General features: G+C 34.7%; 1 protein-coding gene across 3 annotated transcripts; it reads left to right on the top strand.

Annotated features, from left to right (window-relative positions):
* The first annotated feature begins 202 nt into the window (after positions 1 to 202).
* Positions 203 to 21,447, top strand: LOC110650134 (uncharacterized). 3 transcript variants are annotated; one of them, XM_058150142.1, is made up of 14 exons: positions 203 to 830; positions 1,135 to 1,203; positions 1,296 to 1,400; positions 1,934 to 2,002; positions 2,933 to 3,097; positions 4,160 to 4,207; positions 10,494 to 10,600; positions 10,721 to 10,792; positions 11,937 to 11,988; positions 12,553 to 13,178; positions 13,458 to 13,667; positions 13,780 to 13,900; positions 20,519 to 20,644; positions 20,927 to 21,447. In XM_058150142.1, exons 1-13 carry the CDS (start codon positions 363 to 365, stop codon positions 20,588 to 20,590), a joined length of 2,184 nt encoding a protein of 727 aa, XP_058006125.1. In that variant the 5' UTR covers positions 203 to 362; the 3' UTR covers positions 20,591 to 20,644; positions 20,927 to 21,447. The 3 variants fall into 3 exon arrangements, with proteins under 3 accessions (XP_058006125.1, XP_058006127.1, XP_058006126.1); XM_058150144.1 differs by lacking the exon at positions 1,934 to 2,002 and having other exon boundaries at positions 215 to 830; XM_058150143.1 differs by lacking the exon at positions 4,160 to 4,207 and having other exon boundaries at positions 215 to 830.
* The last annotated feature ends 323 nt before the right edge of the window (positions 21,448 to 21,770 follow it).

The raw sequence follows: 21,770 nt of genomic DNA, 5'->3' as shown, positions 1-21,770 counted from the left end.
AAAAAATTCAGACCAGTCTCTGGAATCAAGAGAAGCAGATTACAAAACTGAGCCTAATCTGGCTTTGGCCCAGACTCTTTATTAATATTTTTGTGAAGCGAAGCCCGCCCTTGTGCTTAGGTCCCGTTTAGCGGTGCTGTGGCGAATGCAAAATGACATAATTTTAAAACGACTGCGCTTGGCGTGACCTATATATATTTCTCCACGGAAACCCCAAGTTTTATGTCCTACTGACATTTCCACTTCTGCATTACTGCGTCTTCTTCTTGCACGAAACCTTGCCAGTTACCGGAGCCTCCATTACCCACCGAGTGGCCGTGAGACACCAAAGCAAACGCAGCCGTCGCCGGTGATTACAAAGTATGGACCTGGATGATCTTGATGACCTGGACGGACCAAGCCAAGTCCCTTCACGAACCTCCAAGTTTGCTCCCAAATCCTCCAAATTCAAGCCGCAGCCCAAAGAGAAACCAAAACCAGAACCGCCGTCCTTCAAGCCGGAGTCCCAGAACTCAGGTTCAAATTTTGAATCTCAGGAATCCGTATCAGCAGCGAAACTGGAACCTCGAAACGCTATGTTGGCCAAGAAAAAGGAAGACGGAGAAGAAATTAAACCTAGAATGAATGCGACGCCCAAGATTGAAACCTTAACCTCGAACAATGATGTCGTGAAAATGGAAATTGATGCCAAGGCTGAGGTCGGGGCAATTTCTAAGCTGGATGATCCCATGGGTGAAGATAAACAAGAAGACGATAAAGAAGAAGAAGGAGACATGATTGTTCGCGAAATTGATGTCTTCTTCACCCCCTCCATAGATTCGGATACTCAGGTAAACTCTTACTTACCCCCTGTTTGGAAACTTTGAATTTTATAAACAATTCAATTTAATTGATTTCTTTTTAGTCGGTTCTCATGTTTGAAACAAAAGAATTCAATTCCTTTTAACATAAAAAATTTCACTTTCAAAGAAATAGGAATCAAGCATGAGTATGTGAATTGTGTGAGAATTGAATTCTTTTCTTGCAAATAATTTATTGCAAAGGAAGCCTATGTATATAAATTGCTTTTGCATATGTAACTATAGGTTGAACTTGCCATTCTTTTATTTGGTTTTTGGAAAACTTTTATTTCAGCTATATGTTATGCAATATCCTTTGAGGCCGTGCTGGAGACCCTATGAGTTGGATGATCGATGTGATGAGGTGATTATTTTGGTTTTAAAGAGACTTTTTTTTAATTGCTATTTGTCTCAGGAGAAATAAAGATATAAAGCGTTTCTTTTGGTTTTGTGTAGGTTAGAGTGAAACCACAAAGCACAGAAGTGGAGGTTGATTTGTCTATAGATGATTCTACTAACTGGGACCCTGCTCAAGCCAGCAAATTCAACCTGAAAAAACAGGTTTGAATCTACATTTGAATTTCAATATTCGTTCATATATGATATTTTAGCATGTTTTGTTATGGCTAACATGAAAATGATATGGATATACCGCACATTGTAAATGCTTGAAGAAGATATAATTGTTTCGTAGTTTTGCTGCGGTGTCTTGATCATGTTTTATCACTGGGAAATTGGGTGCATTGAGAGTCCAAGAATACAAACTTTATTCATTTGTTACTTTGTTGTATATCAAACATCTACCATGAGCACATGATTAAATGTAGATATATGGAGTTTCATTTTCTTAGACTAGTCACAACTTCTACATTTTGCTGGAAACTTCATCTTTTATTGCTGGTTGTTTTTTTCTTGCCGTTTTAGTTTTCGTTTCAATCTATTTTAATTAGTTAATCAATTGATTTTATGCATCCCTCTTTTGAAAAATCATATTTGCTTAGGTGCTTTTAGCCTTGTTTGTTATTTTAAAACTTGTTATATGCCATAAAAAACAGAATAATCATATATATATATATATTTTTTTTTCTGCCTAGACTTTATCATCTTCTGTTATGCCAACACGTGCCACTGGATATGCTCTTGGAGTTCTAATAGGTAACAAGGTATGTAATTTGTGCTGTTGATATGCTGTTTAACATGCTCTAGTTGTGGTAATCAAACTAGTCTTTAGGATTTATGAAAAAAAAAAAAAAACACCTTAGTTCTGATTTTTTTTTTAATTTTTTAAATTCTTTAAATTTTGGCTATACTTTCTTTTAGTATCAAATATACGCACAATACACCACCTCTAACATTCAATTGAGGTAAGGCCTTAGCTAGCTGTGGGAGGGAATAGGCCAATGTGTCCAAATTGTTGATGTAGAATGTTCAACTCCTTTGGCCTTATTAAGATCCTTGCTATTTTTTGGATTAAAATAAATGGGCCTATCAACAATTTGGGAGCATTGGTACACACCCTCCCTTGGTCATAGGTTGTTTTCTTTTCCAATTGTTGCCACTCTTCTTTAATGCCTCTCTTATCTCTTCCTCGTTAGTTCTCAATTATTTCCTTTTTTCCCCTCCCCTTTAATTCTTGTCTTCTTTTCTTTATTTCTTTTCTTTAGTCTTCCTTTTGTTTCCAAAGAAAAAGGGGCCCACTAAAGTTGAGACTTGAGAAAAAGTGAAAATGAAGCTTGCGAGTGGTGTAGTTCTAGTTTATTTTGGTTTTTGTACTTAAGATAGCGAAGATGATACATTAAGATTTCCTGTCCAATTGGCCGCATAATTATTCAAAATTTATTAAAATATTTAATTTCCTATGTATATAACTATTAGTTATATATGCGTATTTCTAATTGAATTTAAGAATTACTATTGAAGCTAATGGTTCAGTTCTCAATTCATAAAAATTAGGTTTTTGATTTACAATTTAAATCCTGAGTTTTACAACTATAATTAACATCATGATTGGTGCTTCTTATGTAAATTTATTTTCAAATACTTGTAGAAAATATTGTGGTCTTAAAGGCTTTTACTTATTTATCATCTTGCAGCTACACTTGAATCCCATTTATGCAGTGGTCCAGCTTCGCCCATCATTGGAACATGTCAACTCTAGTGATTCAAGAAGGAAGAACGTTGCCGCATCTAAGATTGACATTGGTGTAAAATTGGAAGATTCAAATGAAGGGAAGCCTATTGGTCCATCAAAGAAGCAGGTTCTCCCCCCCTCTCTCTCTCTCTCTCTCTCTCTCTCTCTCTCTTGCTCACACACACACAAACATACCCTTGAACTAAATTGCCAGTATAACTTTGTGGGATCTTATAATGCCATTACTAAGGCTAGTATTGAATTGGAAATTGGAATTTTGATTTTGATGCAACTCATTCTCAACATTCTTAGGATTAGCAATTGACATCTATTTTTAGCATATTCTAAAAGAAGTTTTGCTTTCCACTTTTGGGCAGTTATATTTAATTATGTAGATGTGAATCCAGTTATATAGGTGTTTATGGCTCTATGCATGTTTAGGTGTTATAGGCAACCAAAAATTTGCTAAATTTGTTGATATCACGTGTAAATAATACTTAATGATGCTTGGCTTGGGATGACTTGGGGTGAAGTAGTGAATAAGGATGGCAATTGGCAACAGGCAGGGTACTTGTGAAAATCTCCCTATTCAAACCTTGATTAATAATTTCAATATTCGAATCTATCCTAAGTCTGATTATTATTACCTAGATAATACTAACCCATTTAGCTTTATATATTTTAGTTAAAAATCTATATAACAATATTATTTTTAATAATAATTTATATTTTAAAAATTTAATAATCTTATAAAATATTTAAATTCTATTTGTTTAAATATATTAAAAATATATATTAGTATAAAAATATTTATTTTAATTTAATTGATGATCTATATAAACGGGTTCGAGTAACGTAACTAACATATAAAACTCGAATTTGGTTTGAATTTGGCACAGTTATTATTTTCAGAATTCAAACTCATTCTAAACCTGATTATATACTATCCAAAATCATTCCAAATAGGGTTCCATAAGATTGGATTCCCCAAAGTACATAACCAGTTGCCATCCTTAGTAGTGACATAGAGTTTAGTAGCTTTATAACTTTTATGAGCATAGCTATAATTTGGGTATAACGGAGGAAAGTAATCATTGCCAACCTCAATATGGATCAGGATTAATGTTTGGTTGATTTTAGTACTTAATAGTTCTTGGTTTTTAAGTTCTATTTATTTTATGTGATGTAGATCAAGCGAGTGGATTCAGCAAATGATCAAGGTTCAGATGCTGATGAGGTAAATTTTTGCAGTGTAATTTTGTAAATTACATCAAGTGATTAATTTTGTTTGTAGCAGATTCTTAAGAGTGGAGAAAACTATAGCCAAATAGACTTTTCCCTCACTAGAAGAGAGGACAAAGCTCATTGTAAGAATTGCAATGTTATCCTTGGTGAGGTTCTAACTAATCAGCACAAGCTAATGGTTTTAGATGTGATGGTAAAGAGCGAAGTGAAGAAAGAAAGAGATTTATTCAACCGAAAACTTGATGGTGGAACCTAAAAGGCATAAATCAAAAAGCTTTTAAGGAGAAGCTATTGATAGAAAGTGATGCGAACCTCAAGAATGATGTCTTGAAAGCCACGAATAGGTTTGGTTTATAATCCCAAGAAAGCTAAAATCAAGTTCAAACACCAAAGAATACCTTGACCTATCAATTATATAAAATTGAAAACCAAAATAATTCAAAGGTAGAATTAAGGATTCTTGACCCAAAGTTTATAATCAAATAAGAACCAAGAATATCAAGATTGTTAAAATCCTACAAAATCAATCACCCTTGAAGAATTTAATTTAGTTCAAGAAAGAACTTAGGAAAAATCCCTCTCTTGTATTAATTTAATCAAAAGTAATGTTTCCCTAAAAAAGTATTAAGTTAGCCTTATGTATGCGGCTGAAATCTTAATTCCCTAAACTTTAAAAAAAAAAAAAAAACTCTAAAACTAATTAAAAACCTAGAGTGGGCTGCACTCCTACTTAAGGCCCAAAAACACATAAATAAGGCCTAAAACATATATCTGACTAAAAGTAATTAAATAAAACTATTTAGATTTGTCCTAGATAAAAAAAAGACACTAAATTTGCATATCTATCCATCAATTATGTCTAAATATTTCTTGATCATCACCCACGCAAACTTGGATCAAATTAAGCCGCTTCCCATCTTCTTGTAACCCCAATTTATTGGTTGTATCTCCATATTTAGCTTCTTGTGCAACTACTTCCTCAATCAACTCTTGCATCTTCTTAATTCTAGTCCTTGTGATTGGAGCTTCTTGTGTAATTGCATCTTGAATCATTTCACGAACATTCTTAGGATTTTGTTGTTCTTATTGATTTCCATCATCCCTTCCCTCTTCAAAAGGATTCGTCCTCGATTCTTCACCTACATCAAAAGGGGAAATATCAACAGCATTAAAAGTAACACTCACATTATACTCACCAGGAAGATCCAACTTATAAGCATTGTCATTAATCTTGGCCACCACTTGAAATGGACCATCTCCTTTAGAATGAAGCTTAGACTTCCTTTGAATTGAAAATCTTTTCTTCCTAATGGGGAGGCTAGTTCTAATCAGGACTCAAGAGGAGTCATTTGTTATTATTGCCATGAGCCTGGCCATACAAAATATAATTGTCCGCAACTTTAGAAGAAAATCAGCGATCACAGATGTCAAATATTGCTTGATAAATAAGGTTCAAAACACATATTTGATAAAAAATAATTAAATAAAACTATTCAGATTTATCCTAGATAAAAAAAAGATACTAAATTTGCATAACTATCTATCAATTCTATCCAAATATTTCTTGAGCATCACCCACGCAAACTTGGATCAAATTAAGCCACTTCCCATCTTCTTGTAACCTCAATTTATTGGTTGTATCTCCATATTTAGCTTCTTATGCAACTACTTCCTCAATCAACTCTTGCATCTTCTTAACTCTAGTCCTTGTGATTGGAGCTTCTTGTGATTGGAGCTTCTTGTGCAATTGCATCTTGAATCATCTCACGAACATTCCTAGGATCTTGTTGTTCTTGTTGATTTTCATTAGAAGGTGTATAAAATTTAGATGTTAATGTTGATACCACGTGGAGGGTGATGGGGAGCTGCATTATGAAAGTATTAGTGATATACTTGGCATATCCAAAGTTAGAGGACCACACTCACGAGTTTTCGTAGTGGAATGAGGAGGTTCAAAAGGTATTAAGATGAAAAGAGAATGGCATAAAAAGTTATCAACGACAAGAGATTTAGAGACCTTTGAGAAATATAAGTTGGCAAGGAGAGAAAGTAAGAAAGCAATTAGCGAGGCTCGTGATAAATATTTAGTAAATTTATACAGTATTGTCAGGAGATGCCTAGCCACTTGCCTAGGTGCATGGGCAAGGTGAAATCTAGGCACCTCGCCTGGGAAGCCTCCGGGCAAGGCGCCTTGAACTAGGTGTCGCCTAGGTGCCCAGGCGAGGCCAAAAGAGGCATCACCAGGCACCCCAAGGCAAGAAAAAGACAAGAAATTAAAAAAAAAAAAAAGAAAAGTTGAGTGAGAAAAGCTTATCCGATTTGTTTTCACCTTTTGGTATCCACATGATTAGAGAATTAGGATTTTGAGATTGCATGACATAATAAATGAAATTAAACTATGCATCTAGAATTTTAGATTATATTATGTGCTTTATGGTTTTTGCTTTAACATTTTGTGTTATTAGAGGAATGCTTTTGATTTTAAAGCTTAAAACATATAATATATTATGTAATATAAATATGAAATTTGACAATTTATTGATTGTGTGATATGTTAAACTTTTTTACATTGTATATTTAATTATATATTATTTTATAATAAATTAGTGCCTCACTTCGCTCGAGCAAGCGCTTAGCGTCTCGGGCAATGGGGGACCTTCTCACATTAAGGGCGCTTAGTGCTTTTGAAAACCTTGAATTTATACCAAAAAGTTGGGGATATGAGAAGGGGAGAGGAGATGTACAAGTTAGCACAACTGAAGGAAAAGAGGGGTAACTATCCAAAATTAGGTCAAGCGCATTAACTATAATAATCAATAAGTTTTGTTAGGGAAAAAGTGAGATCAAAGAGAGATGGAGATGCTACTTTGATAAGCTGTTCAATGCGAGTTATGAGTATGACTTTAGAACCCTTAATGTCCTGTTGACAAAGAAGAATTTTAACTGCATTTATAGAATCAAGTTTGTTAAAGTTTGAGGTCATGAAGAATATGAAGATAAGATCTTGCAGCCCATATGGTATCTCTATAAAAGTGTGAAAGTGCTTTGGGGACGTTGGAGTAGCTTGGCTAATCAAGTTGGCATATTAAATTTTGGAAAGATGCCAAATGAGTGGAAGAAGAGCAGTTTGGTTCCTACCTTTAAGAAAAAATGAGACATCCAAAGTTGTACAAACTACCATGATATTAAACTAATAAGTCATACGATGAAGTTATGGGAAAGAGTGATTTAACTTTGGGGAAGTTGGAGTAGCTTGGCTAATCAAGTAAGCATATTAAATTTTGGAAAGATGCCGAATGAGTGGAAGAAGAGCATTTTGGTTCCTACCTTTAAGAAAAAGTGAGACATTCAAAGTTGTATAAACTACCATGATATTAAACTAATAAGTCATATGGTGAAGTTTTGGGAAAGAGTGATTTAATACTAAGGTATTGTAGAACTATTTTGGTTTTATGCCTAGTAGATTTACAACATAACCTATCTTATTGTTAAAAAGATAAATAGAAATTTATAGGGAGAGGAAGAAGGACCTCGTGTTGTTCATTGAACCAAACCAAATTAATTCAATGCAATCAGTTCGTTTTTTGGTCTAGTCTGTTTGGGATTTAGGTCATTTTAGTTTTTGGTTTGGTTTAATTTTTCAACTAAAAATCAATAAATCGAACCGACTTATTTACTGAACACTTGAATAATTCTCCGTCATTTTATGTATATGTGCCGTTTTATCTCCAAGGTAAAGAAAAATCCCAAAGTCCTCTCCCAATTCCCAAATCCATTTCTGTATTGTGCTACTGCCTATCAGCTTTGCGATTCTCCTCCTCACCCTTGCAATCAGTCTTTCCTTTAACCTCAAGCCTCATTAGCCTCTTTAATCGCCTCCTTCGACTTTGACCCTTTGTTTTGTCGTCAACACTCAGTAACATCTTCTGGTGACTCACAGACTTTGTTGTGGTCAAGGGCCCTCGGCTTTCCTCATCAACAAATTGCTCTCGAGTCTCAATGTCTCAGCTTTACTACACAGTCGGTCTATCGACGTCTTGGCTCGATGGCTCTTGCATTGCAACTCATATCGGCTCTCGCATGTCATTCGTCGTAGGTCAGTCTTCTTGGCTCTCTAGCCTTCTTGCAGGTTAGAGCTCAAGAATCTCACCATCCCTAGCCATTTTCATTTTGAGTTACTTGGCTTTGCGTTTTTGTTGATTGATTTTTTTTTTTGTTCAATTTTGTGTTGATTACTTGCATAGAAGCTCTTGCCTCAATGGAGTCATCGGTTTTATGTTAATTTCTTACTTTATTTGTTGTAATTTTTGTTGATTTCTTACTTGATTTGTTGTAATGTAGTGTGTTAAAAGTGAAATCTTGCTTGATTTTGAAAGTGAAATTTGTGTATTTAGATTTTATATTTCTTATTTCTACCCTGTGTTTTGTGGATGTTGTGTGGGTATGTTTGTTGAAGAAGAAGAGTACCAAATTGATGAACTGAATCGAAAATTTTTAGTTTGGTTTGGTTTGTAAAATTGTTGATTTTGATTTTTTAGTTTTTCTAATTTGGTTCAGTTCAAAAACTGAACCAATCGATTCCATACCCTTAGTAAGAATATTGGGAGGGGATACAAATGAGTTTATACAAATGAGTTTCCCATAGCAGTGGGTTTACATCAGGGATCGTTTGAGTTTATACGTATTTATTATTTATTATGGATGAGCTAACTAGTCATATTCAAGATAATGTCTCATGGTGTTTGTTTTTTGTAGATCATGTTTTAGTGGATGAAACTAGCGAAGGAGTTAACCAAAAGCTGGACTTGTGGAGGACTCTTGACCCTTGAGAGTAAGGGTTTTAGGCTAAATAGAAGTAAGACGAAATATATGCATGGTAAGTTTAGCTGATGTGGAAGGAATGAAGGTGAGGTTTAATTGGATGGAATTCTGGTGCCAAAAATAACCATTTCAAGTATTTAAGTTCTCATCTAAAAGAATACAGTAATAAATGAGGATGTAACTCATAGTATGAAAGCAAGATGGTTAAAAAAGGAGTGCAACGGGTGTTATGCGATTGCAGGATTTCTGACCAGGTGAAGGGTAAATTCTATGGAATTGTGGTCAAGTCTGCTATGTTTTATGGGAGTGAATGTTCGACATATAAGGTACAGCATACCCACAAGATGAGCGTGGCATAAATGCAAATGTTAAGATGGATGTTTAGTGATATGATAATGGATGAGATTAGGATGGACAACATTTGTCAAAAAGTGCGTACACATTAGGGACAAAATGAGAGGGTCGATTAAGATATTTTGGTCCTATTCAACGTAAAGCATTGAGTGCCCCATTGTGAAATTGTGATAAGTTAGTGGTAGAAGGGTGAGTAGGAAAACGGGGAGGCTTAAAATGACATTAAGGAAAGTAATATCAAAAGATCTATAATATTTGGGTATTGATGCAGAATTGGTTTCAAACATAGTTGAATGGTGGAAAAAGGATCTATGTAGACGAGCCCAACTCGTTTAGGATTAAAGCTTAGTTGTTGTTATTGTTGTTGTAGTAGGACTTCTAATTTTGTTCCCTGTAGTTTTTCTTTATATGAAGTTTAGTGATATCAAATTATTTGAAAATCCATGATTTCCACAAACTCTTTGAAGTTTAATGGAAAGTGACATGTTTAGTTGTAAATGATAAATCATATCTGTCTTTGAAGTTTGTTAATAAAAATCATTAACAATTTTATATGGATTTGACAAATTTGATTCTTCCCATGTTCATTGTGCTTCCAATAAATTAACCCTCAAAAACTTAATGGTCATTAATTTCAGAATCTTACTAATAGATACAATTATGCTTCATAAAATTGGTCATGGCTTACTCAATTGCAGTTAGAAAGTTCTGCTAAAAGTGAAAGTTACATAAAAGCCATTGATTTTTGATAATTTGGCGTACTTGATTAGACTAATAATTTTAACTTTATCCGAAGTAATAATACTTTAGCTTTTAGTAACAATTAACGGCTTATGCTATTTAGCCACTGTGCATTCTTTTTGGAGCTCTTTGTTCTTGAATAGGATTTTTTTTTTTCTCTTCAATTTTCTGCCCTCTCTCTTCCTTTCATGTTGAAATTGGAATAAGTTTTTTGATAATGAGAATGCAAAACATAATGCAGGGTATTTAACCAAATATGAAGTTGTCAATTAGTTTCTTTTATGTTTTTGGTTAAATTATCTGAAAACTGTAAATTAATTGTACTGCTTTGTATTTCTCTTTCTTTTTCTTTTCCATTGCAGTGTTGGATTTCACTCAAGTATCATGGCTCCAAGAGTGATTTTTCTTCTAGATATCTAAAAAAAATGGTGGCACAAGAGAGTTCTCCGATGGAGTTCACAATGAGCCCGTATGATTTACTTATCATTATTTTAGTAGTGTTTGCTAGTTCAGCTAAGCTTTTGCAAGGTGCTTAAGGTTATGCTTTCTGAATCTTTTAGCGTGCTGATCTGATATTAACAATTTGAAGGTACGACTATTTGAGTTCATTGTGTCCAATGGCATCCAACGACAATACTAAATCTAAAGGTTCCTCAAGAAGGTGCTGTCACCCTTTCAATTCTGTGTATGTATGTGTGTGTGTGTGTGTATATATATATATATATATATATATATATATTTTTTTTTTTTTTTTTTTTCTTTTTTATTAATCTTATTGGTGTTATGAGTTACGATATGTTTTGCATATTTTTTCATCACATACATGCATAACATGTACGGACATGGATCTTGAAAGCCTTCTGGATCTTCCTTTGTTGACCAGGTTATGCTGCCTTGGAATGAAGTTTTGTTAGAATAATTAAATGATAATTTTTTTTTTGTGGGGTTGATTACAACCGGAGTAACATTTACTATAAAACTGTTGACGGTCGTTTGACATGTAGAAGTTATTGATGTTTTTTTTTTTTTTTTTCCGCTTAAAATATCAATGTACCTATTTGAGAATATAAGCAACTGAACATTATCTGGACTGTGTTAGACTTAGAAAGTTAAATCAGAAAAAGCAGCAATTGCATGAAAATACAATTCCAATATAAAAACTTGACAATAATTGAAGGTCAAAGATGGAAGTACTCATTGCACGATTTCGTTATTTGGTGAGTGGTTATGTAAATTTTATGTTGCTATTAGCTTGTGAACAGGAGAGACTAAGATACCAAATTGTGTTATTCTTCTATTACGCTTATGGAGATTAGCCTTTTGTTGGTTGCTACCATTTATAGTAAGTTTGGGAGGAAGTTTTTGAAGGTAAGGTATGGTTTTTTAATGTAGTGGATTTGTTTAGAAGGAGGGTTTTTTTCAAAAGAGGTTAGGTTTTTGTAGGTTCTAAAACTTTCAAAAACCTCACTTTTTCAACCCAACAAATTAATGGGTTGGGGAGGTTTTGAAAATTTATCTTCCATTACCTTATTTTAAAAAACCTTCATATACTCTATCCAAACATGCTTGAGATTTTCAAAATTGGAATAATATAAAATATTTCAGCTGCCTGTCCTGGTTGATAGTAGTAGGAAGATTCCCTCCACCGCCCCCCTGCCCCCCCCTCCCCTCGTTATTGGGGGAAATATTCTTTACTCTCTTATTGGACATGTGCTTATTGCTCTCTCATTTGAATGAAAAAGGAGAGCTTTTCACTTACCTGCTTGTCTCATTGGATTTTAAAGATGTGGTTGTTGATGTTTCAGGTTATTGCTTTCACTGCCACTGGAAGAACGTATTAAGAAACTGCTTTTAGAGGTTTGTTCTGAATTAAGAAAGAAAATGAATATGCATTTTGTGTTGATGATAAGGTGGTTTTCAAGTTGCACAATCTCGCATGAGGATGGACATGCATTTGAGCATATTGTTTGTGTTCATGTCCATGTGTCTTTGTGCGGTTTGACCATTATCTATGTTATAATTGTTAGGACATCCTTGTTGGCCGCCTAAACATTTTTAATATGGTCTTTCAAAGAGAGGTGTTTTTGTGATGTTAATGCATGTTATCTATTACCCCTGAAGGTTCCACTCTAGACCTAAAAAATATTTTCCTATCAGAGATCCCAATAAAGTTTATGCTGTTAGTTAGTAATGATCAAAGATACTTTTGTCTGAAGGCCCTGACTGAGTTGTTTCTCAAAATATTGGCATAGCTTTAAAGTTAAAGAAATGGTTGAGCTAGCTTCTCTTTCTCAGTCATATTTTTCTAGTATTGTGATAGGAAGGTCATGTATTATTGGGTTTTTTTTTTAGTCACTTTTGAAAGCAGCCATCCTTTCTGTTCTCTCTTTATCTGACAACTCTAAAAATTGTTTTTGATAGGGGCCTCCAGTTCAACGGTTTAGTGTTCTTAAGCATTATGCTCCTGATGATGCCATTGAAGATGTCTTAACTGTTCTTCAGAAGCATGGACAATTAGTTCAGGGACTTTGGGCTCCAAAGACTTCATTGCTGTTTCCAGATTCAAATACAAAGGAAGTTACTAAACCTCCGGCTAGAGATTATGTTCTTCTTTTATTTAGCAAGAATTTGGTTATCAAGTCTTCACAACTTAACTTCCCAGTCAAGCTTAAAGAAGATATGAAGAGCTTCCTCAACGTGTTTGCAGTTGAAAGGCCTTCCTTTAAGGATTGGAAGTTCAAAGAGCATATGGATGCAACATTTATAAAACTCTACCCAGAAATTGTTAACAAGCAAGAAGAAGCTTGGGAAGCCATAGAGAAAAAGTTAAATGACTTTTTTAGTCGAGCTGGAAGACCTATGATGAAGAATCCTGTGCCAAAGCCCAGTGTGGCTCATAATCCTGTAAAACAATTGAATTCTGACAAAAGCACAACCAAAAGTGCTAGTGGAAATAGAGTACTCACTAAAACTACCATAACAGTTGAAACGCGAGAAGCTTTACTAAAGGCCCTGCCAAAAGTTCTTCAAAATCACAGGGTTTGCAGGTAGGCTTTTCAAATTTATTTTCCCTCCATTTTTAAATGCATTTTGCAACTATTTAAGCTGATAGTCATTCTTGGTTGTTTTGATATTTGTATATATGCATGCATATATGAATACATCTGGATGCACTTCATTATTTTTCCAATCAAACTTCAGCCATAACAGTAATTCCAGCCATTGAACAATTCTTGAAGTGTGTATGGGAAGTAATGGGGTTACTTTAAGATTTAGCAATTTCCCATGGACTAACTGATTGGAATGGCATGACAATTTCTTGGCAGCTTTCAATTGATTTGCCAAGGTTTGCGGGACTTGGCCATTTCTCAGTCTACTCTTCCAAAGGCAGATCCTAGAATTGCAGTAGCTGCAGCATCTGGTGCTGATGCTCCTTCAGAGGAGCTTCAAGAAATCATAAGCCAAGTTGCAACGAATATTCATGGTTTTTATGTTTTGAAGTCATCCCCAGACCACCCACAATATGATCCACTGAGGTTTAACTTTCTAGTGAATTTATTAGTGTTTGAGGAGATTATAAGAGAAAATGATATGTTAACATTAACCTTAATTCTCCTTTGTGTTTCTGAATGGTGTCCTACATTGCAGGAAAGTAGTAATTGATCTTCTATTGGCAAGGGGCCCTGATGCAAAGCTTAAGAAGGCTGAAGTATTCGAAGCAGCCAGGCTTGCTCTTCATAGGGATGTTACCAATGTTGAATATACGAAGGTAAGTGATGCAGGATAGTCTAAGCAGATTGAATAATGCTGCCCACTTCTTTTATTCTTAAAACTTCTATACTGGTGGGGTGATGGTTTATTTCATATTCTTGATTCGCATTTAATTTTCAACCCTTCAAACCTTGTGATTTTGAAAAGTGTACCTGCAAACTTATCGAATGATATTCAGCTCTAGGTTAAAAAAAAAATTATTACAATTTTGGATAGAACTGATAAGCTCTTAATTTTCGTGAAAGCTGCTAAAACTTGAGAAAAACTTTAATTATTCATTGATTGCATCTAAAGTGGGTGCTGTAGACGAAGCGAATGTAGCTTTTATGGATGAATATAATCCCGTCAGCATACTGGTTCTAATTATGGAAACTTATGCAGTCAATGACTGATAACTCTATTTGTGCTGTATTACCTGGTTTTATTATCTCATCCTATCTGACAACCCACTAGAAGAATAAACTCTTATCCATAATCTTTTAGCACGAACTCAGGAGACACCGTCTTTAATATTTCTCATCCTGGCCTTACGGGTTCAAAATGTGATTACATGGTTTTTCTAGATGCTTGTCACTAGTGTCCAGATATAATAGGTTAAAATTTATCTGCTATTTTGGAACCTATTTAAATATTTCAAAGCTTTCAAATGGACTATACAGTTCTATTTCCTAGGCACCATGAACTATTGTATCACTGATTTTTCCCCCCAGGTATTCTCATTATTCATTGCTTCTTTCTTTCTTCCTTCTTATACTTCATCTTTTTGTTTTTGGTGGTGGCGCTAAGGGGTGAGCAATCGGAACTGAAAACTGAAATATTAAAACAACCGAATCGAAGCAAATCAAAATATATCATTTCGGTTCAGTTCGGTTTAAACCGAAATAAACTGAACCTATTCTCCATTCCCAGCATTCACACTCCAATGCCAATGTGGACAACCCAAAACCCAGAAAAATTCAAAATACTTATCTCAATATTCCCCATAAGAATTCAACCCAAAACCCAGAAAATTGATTCTATGTCCTACAGTTCAACAAACTCATCTCGAAGAACACAATTCATGAATGACGAAGACGAAACATATCTTAAAACTTGAATTAAAAAAATACAGATTGAACTGAAACATGAATCAATCAATAAATCATCACAAAATCACCCACAAGATTTCATATTCAATACCCATATACAAAATCACCATACAAACCGAATAGAAAGGAATATAACTATGAATAGAACTGGATATAACCTTTGAGTTGCATATTTGCATATTTCATTCCTAATGATAGAAAGAACCAAAAAAAAAAAGGCCAAGCTTAATCGTCAGTTGCTTCTTAATATCTCAAGATTTTCCACTACTTACTTCATTTTGGGCTTTGTTCGTAGTTGAAGATGCAGATTTGCCATGAAACACGCCATTGAAGCTGGGTTCTTGTTTGCATGCTGTATATGTAGCTTTATAGTTGTATATACAGATTTGTATGTTGTAAGCTAGGTTGCATGCAAAAGAGAGAGATTGGCATTGAGAGGAAGAGAAGAATAAGAAAAGAATTGGTAGAGGAAGAGGAGTGAAAATGGCATTAAAGCATTGTGGAGGCTAAGAATGAAGGCTAGGGTATGAAAGTATAAGATGAATTTATATCATAAGTTCAATGGTTGAGATAATGCGAAAATGGAATTCTGAGATTTAATGAAGAGTGAAGGTTATAACAAGAAAAATAAAAATGATGACACTAGGGATTGAAAATGTGACCTGTGGCTATGAAGAGAGCCTCTTTCCCATTAAGCTACAGCCTACGACAATATTGTAGTAGCTTCTTTCAAATAATATTTTTTACCCTTTTTTTTTCTTCAAAAACCGAATTGAACTGATTAAACCAAGTTTTCAAAAAATTAAAATCATGCCAAATTACTTAATAAATCGAACCAGATTTCTAATTTGGTTTGGTTTTTCGATTTTTTCAGTTTAAGCTGAATTATGCTCACCCTTAGTGGCATCGTGTTTTGGTGAAGAGATGATGGAGAGTGAAAAGGGAAAATGAGGCAACAACAATGAGGAATTTTTTTTGGAGAACTAAATCATCATCTAATTCTAGGGATAACACTAAAGTAAAACCAAATTCTTCACTAGCAAATCTTTCTCTTTTAGTTCTCTTTTTTGGTGCATCTAGTGGATCTCGTACTAATAACTCTTCCATATAGTGTTTTCTTATTATTGTTAAGTTTCTTGAAAGAGAATGAGGAGGAAAGGAAGGAGAAGGGAAGAACCATAAAGACTACATTTTCATTCTCTTCGCATTCTAATTACACAATACATGAGTCCATGTTTATAGTAGAGGATACAATATATATACCATAAATTATTTCTAGACTATTGACTTTTGGTTATACCATAAATTAAGGATCTATAAATTAAGGACCCATAAATTAAGGTAGAATTTCAACTCTCCAATCATGGGATTTTCCAATATGAGACTAATCTCATAAATTAAGTAAAATCTCATTGATTCAAACACTCTCCTTGAGATTTTTGCTGAAGTTATGGATCTATCATCAAGCTCCCTTCTTTGAAAAATAAAAAATAAATGAAAATCTGCTGTTTGAAGATGAATGATTCTCTGGTAAGATTCAGGTGAGACTAGATGGTTAGATGGAGTCCTTGGACTCAGGTGACTTCATTGGAGAGAATGCTGGTGAAAAACAGTGGCCGAAGGTGGGCTCACATGCCAGTGCGGGATGTTGGGACTAGAGAAGAAGATCAACGCGTTTGCTTCACATGCTTCTTTTCCGGTGCTGGTCTTTTAGATCTGGATAATCAGCACACAACTTTACTTCCTAGGTAGGTGGTGAGACTTGAAGCTTCACCAAAAAGTTTGGGCTAGCTTCAAGTGATTGTTTCCCTTAGAAGCAGAGGGACCAAGAGAAGCAAAGAGAGGTCTTCTTGAGTTTGTGTTTTTAGACCTTGGTTTGGTGTTTAGGAAAGAGAATTTTTATAGAATGGCTCAATACCTAGGCTATGATTCGTGAAGAAATAGAATTTGGGAAAAAAATTGCTTTTGGGACTCAAACCTAAAGCTGAATTGAAAAATAAGAATACAGAAGAAAAATAACTTGGGATTAAAACCCACAACTTTGGGACTCAAACCTAGAAGGAGGAAGATAGTTTTGGGACTTAAACCCACAGCTTTGGAAGGAAAAAAGAGCAAGGGACTTTAAACTCTGGTTTTAAAGAAGAGTAAGAAGAATAATCCCAGAATTTTTAAGGGAAGAACAAGAAGAGGTCTATGATTTTTAGGGCTTGTTGGAATATCGCTTGTCGGAACATGTACCACATCGATAGTGTACACGAAAAATTAAAGGGTATACAACTGTTGGCAAACCAAACCAAAATGGCTTAGGCCATTTTTGTGATGGGAAACCCCATTTGAAGCCTAGTTCAATGTTGATCCGGGACTTGAAAAAGCATGGTGGACATCAACCCAACAAGTAAAATCTGTGAGTTGAGCCTTAGTGAGCTAGACTCAAGTAGATCTGTGGACTAGCCTAGTGAGCTAGACCTTGAGGGAAGAGTAAAGAGGAGCTAGACCCAAGATAGATGGGCCACCCCATGCAATGACAAGTGACAACTAGGCTTTTGAGCCCTTGTGAGCTTGAGATGAACTCAATTGCACTTGAGTGGGAGTGTCGGAATATCACTTGTTGGAACAATTCTCATACCAATATTTACAAGAAAATTGAAGGGCATTTAAGTGTTGGCAAACCAAATCATAATGGCATAGGCCATTTTGTTGATGGGGAGCCCAATTTTAAACCCAGTTCAATGTATGACCTTACTAGTTTGATATTCACACTTCTAAGCCTGTAATTCTCAATAGAGTTATGATACTGTATTATGAAACTGCTCAATCTAAAAGTTTAAACTTGTAGGTGAAGACCCTAAGAATAGTTTTATATCTTTCACATAGCCTTGTATACGAATGTTACTAGGCTTGAGGCATGAACAAACACAGACCTACTTTGCCTTGTGTTGGAACATTTAATTAATGCATGGAGGTTGCAAGGATTCGAATTCTTGACCTTTTGGTTTGAGAGGCTTTAATAGCTGTGAAGTTTTTGAAAGAGAATAAAGAGGAGGAAAGGAAGGAGAAGGGAAGAACAAGAAAGAGTACATTTTCATTCACTCTACATTCTAGTTGCACAATACATGAGTTGATATTCATAATGGAGGATTTAATACATATGCCTTAAATTATTCATAGGCTATTTATGATATGAACCTGTCTAACTCCACCTTAAAAGTGAGCTCACAAGGAGAGGTTTAAACCCATATATATACCCAAGACCTCCCTGCAGAATTGATGTGGGGTTCATCATTCCCGATCCTTTAGACTAAACGTCCTCGTGAAGCAATCGGAATCATGACTTGTTCACCTCGACCTCTCCTGAGTTCGTTAGGGAACCTTTGCACATTGTCCTGGCCCATTGACCTATGTAGAGTGAGGCTTTAATACCAAATGATGTGAACCTGTCTAACTCCACCTTAAAAGCTAGCTCACAAGGAGAGGTTTGCAAACTCATGTATATAACACCCAAGACTTCCTTACAAAACCGATGTGGGGTGCATCAATTTACTTTTGGTGATATTCTAAATTAAGAATACAATAATTTAGAACCCATAAATTGAGGGAGAATTTCAAGTTTCAATGCTCCTCTTGAATCATGGGATTTTCCAATATGTAACGAATCTCATGAATTAAGTAAACTCTCATCAATTTTAACAATTCTGATAAAAGTCACATTGCTTCTTAATGTCTAAATTGTGTCAGTTTCAGAGTCAATGTACGAACATAAGCATGAGAGTGAGCATAATGATTCCTCTGGCTATGAGGATGAAGTTGTGAGATGCATAGAATATACTAGGGAAAGAAGATAAACTGTGGAGAAGACGATGAAAGGCAAAAATTAATGGAAATTTAGAGAATTACTTCTTTTCCCTTTGTTTGTTCTATTGGCTCTACATCAATTTGGTATCAAAGCTTTAGAATCTATTCAGCCTATGAAATTAGCCAGAGAATACATTCTTTTTTTTTTTTTTTGCCTTTTCTTCTTGGCTTTCCTTCTTCACTTTTGTTGCCTTGGTTTCCTTACGCCCTCACCACTATCCATCACACTCCACCATCATCTCTTCACCAAAACACCACGTTACCACCATCAAGCCTTTACCCATCACCGAACGATCTTTTAAGTGTAACTATGAGTCACAACTTGCCTATAACTGGATGGAATCTGACATCTGCACCTCACACGAGTCTCATCGGCCGCCGATTGACATATTGTCATTGACAGATTGCTTGTCTGACCCTCCATGCGCTCATAAGAGCTGGGTCCCAAGTTCATCTGATCGCATATTGCTGGTCTGGCCTGTCTACACCAGATCCGGTTCTTACAACGTCAGCTGCTACTGTTTCAGCATGTCAACGTCATGTAACCTACTGTAGTATCGCCAAGTGCCATGTCATCTGATAGCACCACATCAGTGTACCTTCCACACTGGCATTTTTGGCAGAATTCTTCGCTGCTAACTTTGACATCCGGATTCCATTTTTGACATTTTTCATGTGCAGAAATAATTATTTTATGCACAATCACAGCTGCAAATTGTGTATTTAGTGATATTTTATGTGGGCTGAAATTCAAAATTAAAAGTTGAAATTGATTCTTGCATGGTATAATTAAATGAGATATATTATTTAAGGGATGCATATGAGAGTGCAAAAATTTGCCATCCTAACTTATTTTAAGAATTTTTAACTGTCAAACATCTTTTATTAGTTAGGGAGAGAGAATTTGACTCATGGAAGAAGAAATATGTGTTCAACAAGCAAATTGGAAAATTTCTTTTACTCAGCCACATATAAGTTCAGACCATTTGGCTTATGATGCTAGTTCAGAATTCAATCTCAAGAAAGTTGGGAAGTGCCTTAAAGAAACTCTGGATAGGATTGAAGTAAAGTTGGAAGCATTATCATGAGTTCTTGAAAATGTAATTACAATTCAAAAGAATGTAAGGCAAGAATTTCATGATGTAGAGCAAGAAATACAGTTTGAAGAGTCACAAGTTTTAGTTGTTGAGACTTGGCCTCTTGAAATCCATGGTGATAAGATTTTAGTCGGGACATTTTGAAAAACCTTTTCTATGAAGTTAGAGGAATCTATCCTAGGGGAAAAAAAATCTTCCAAAATTTTGATTAATTTTCAGTTGTCAATAATAATCTCTACCACAAAACCTAAATGGCATAGGTATTTATAATATATCAAAACAAGAAAACGTGAAACTAATTCTAATTAAGAATACTATATCATTTTAAACACCTAAATAAGTAAAATACACTGCTTAATTAAATATCCTAAATTTATTGCATATCTAAAATCTATAGTAGAAGGTCCTAGATCACATAAATTTTTGACACATTATGGTGGATGAAATGGGTGATAACTAGCTGCAACCATCTTGATATTTAATAACATAGAATGGTTTATTTTGTTTTCTACTATAATCTTCAAGTACTTGTCTTAATAAAGTTGTTTTTCCCCACCCCCCCCCCCCCCCCCTTTTCAGGTTATGACTGATTTTTGTGAATCCAAAGGTTCTGCGTGGGTATTGAAGAGTGGTGATGGAAAGCCGTCATGATTTTGTGTTAAATCATTCATTAGAAGGATGAAGAAAATTGGTAGGAAGGTACAGGTAAAATGCAATTACTAGGTGACGTTAGAATTTTGTTTTATAGCTTGCAAGGATCTCATAATGCATTCATATTTTAAATAAACTTTCTTAGTTTGTTTTCAAACATCACAATGACCATAATTCTATGTTGAAGTGCTACCGCTAGCTCATAGCAACTTGGGTTGATGATGATAGATAGGCAAAAGAGTATTGATAGATGAATGAAAGAATACAAGAATGAACAATATCCTGTTATATTCTTTCTTTCACATGTCAGTCACCGCCTGTGGTGCGATTGTGCAGGTCATATCATTTTAGTGGAAGTCAAGGCACGTGAGAAAGAATATAACCAAGAACACTGATAAAGCGGATTTGAAGAATTCTGATCCAGAAATTACATGCGTATTGCCTAGGGTAACTGCGAAGTAGCAAGATTCGTGGTCCAAACTTGAAGGCGAAATTGAAGCCGTCAGAGGAGCCCGAGAACTGCAATCCAGATGCTTAATCCAACAATCTGCTTGAAGATCATAAATGAGAGTTTCAAACTTTCAACCCAATAGATGTTTGCTGTCATAAGTGAAAATTTTGATTGGGTGTTGATCGTCAAATAGGTCTGTTAATCTTGATTCAGTTTTTTGGCTGTCTATACAAAGTCGTTTCTGTTTACAAAACCAAAACGGGTTTCTAAATCTTTTTCGCACGTATGCTTTGGCACTTAGCATGCGACGTTCATCGGTTTTCTCTGTAAGCGGAAAACAATAATTTTCCTTATCTGCTAATCAAAATGAAAGAAAAAAAGAAAAAGATAAGCAAGGGTTAGGGAATTGCAATCCTCTAATGATTTGAGCACTTACAACTAGTAGGGTGTTACTTTGCAAAATAATATTATATGTTAATTTTATAGTGTTGGATACAAACTTGTGACGATACTTTTTATATATATATATATATATATATATATATATATATTAGTGGTCATAATGAGATAAAGACTTTTATTTGATTTTATAATAATTAATTTTATATCTTTATAAATTTTTATAATAATTATTTTTATTATTTTAAAAAATAATAAGAGATTTTATTTAGCCTTTTCTGTTTATTGATCTTAGGTCACCATTTTACACGTGACATTTGATTATCATCA

The sequence above is a fragment of the Hevea brasiliensis genome, chromosome 7 (genome assembly GCF_030052815.1).
Source record: "Hevea brasiliensis isolate MT/VB/25A 57/8 chromosome 7, ASM3005281v1, whole genome shotgun sequence".
Classification (NCBI taxonomy): domain Eukaryota; kingdom Viridiplantae; phylum Streptophyta; class Magnoliopsida; order Malpighiales; family Euphorbiaceae; genus Hevea; species Hevea brasiliensis.
Note: the sequence above shows the minus strand (reverse complement) of the source record. Positions and strands in the feature narration are given on the sequence as shown.

What these genes read in the sequence shown, in the direction of transcription:
- LOC110650134 (XM_058150142.1), top strand. Translation starts at nt 363, where the DNA reads ATGGACCTGGATGATCTTGATGACCTGGACGGACCAAGCCAAGTCCCT. An exon ending in AATTCAACCTGAAAAAACAG is followed by an intron (nt 1,401 to 1,933) that starts GTTTGAATCTAC and finishes TTTTCTGCCTAG; the next exon opens with ACTTTATCATCTTCTGTTAT. An exon ending in GAGTTCTAATAGGTAACAAG is followed by an intron (nt 2,003 to 2,932) that starts GTATGTAATTTG and finishes ATCATCTTGCAG; the next exon opens with CTACACTTGAATCCCATTTA.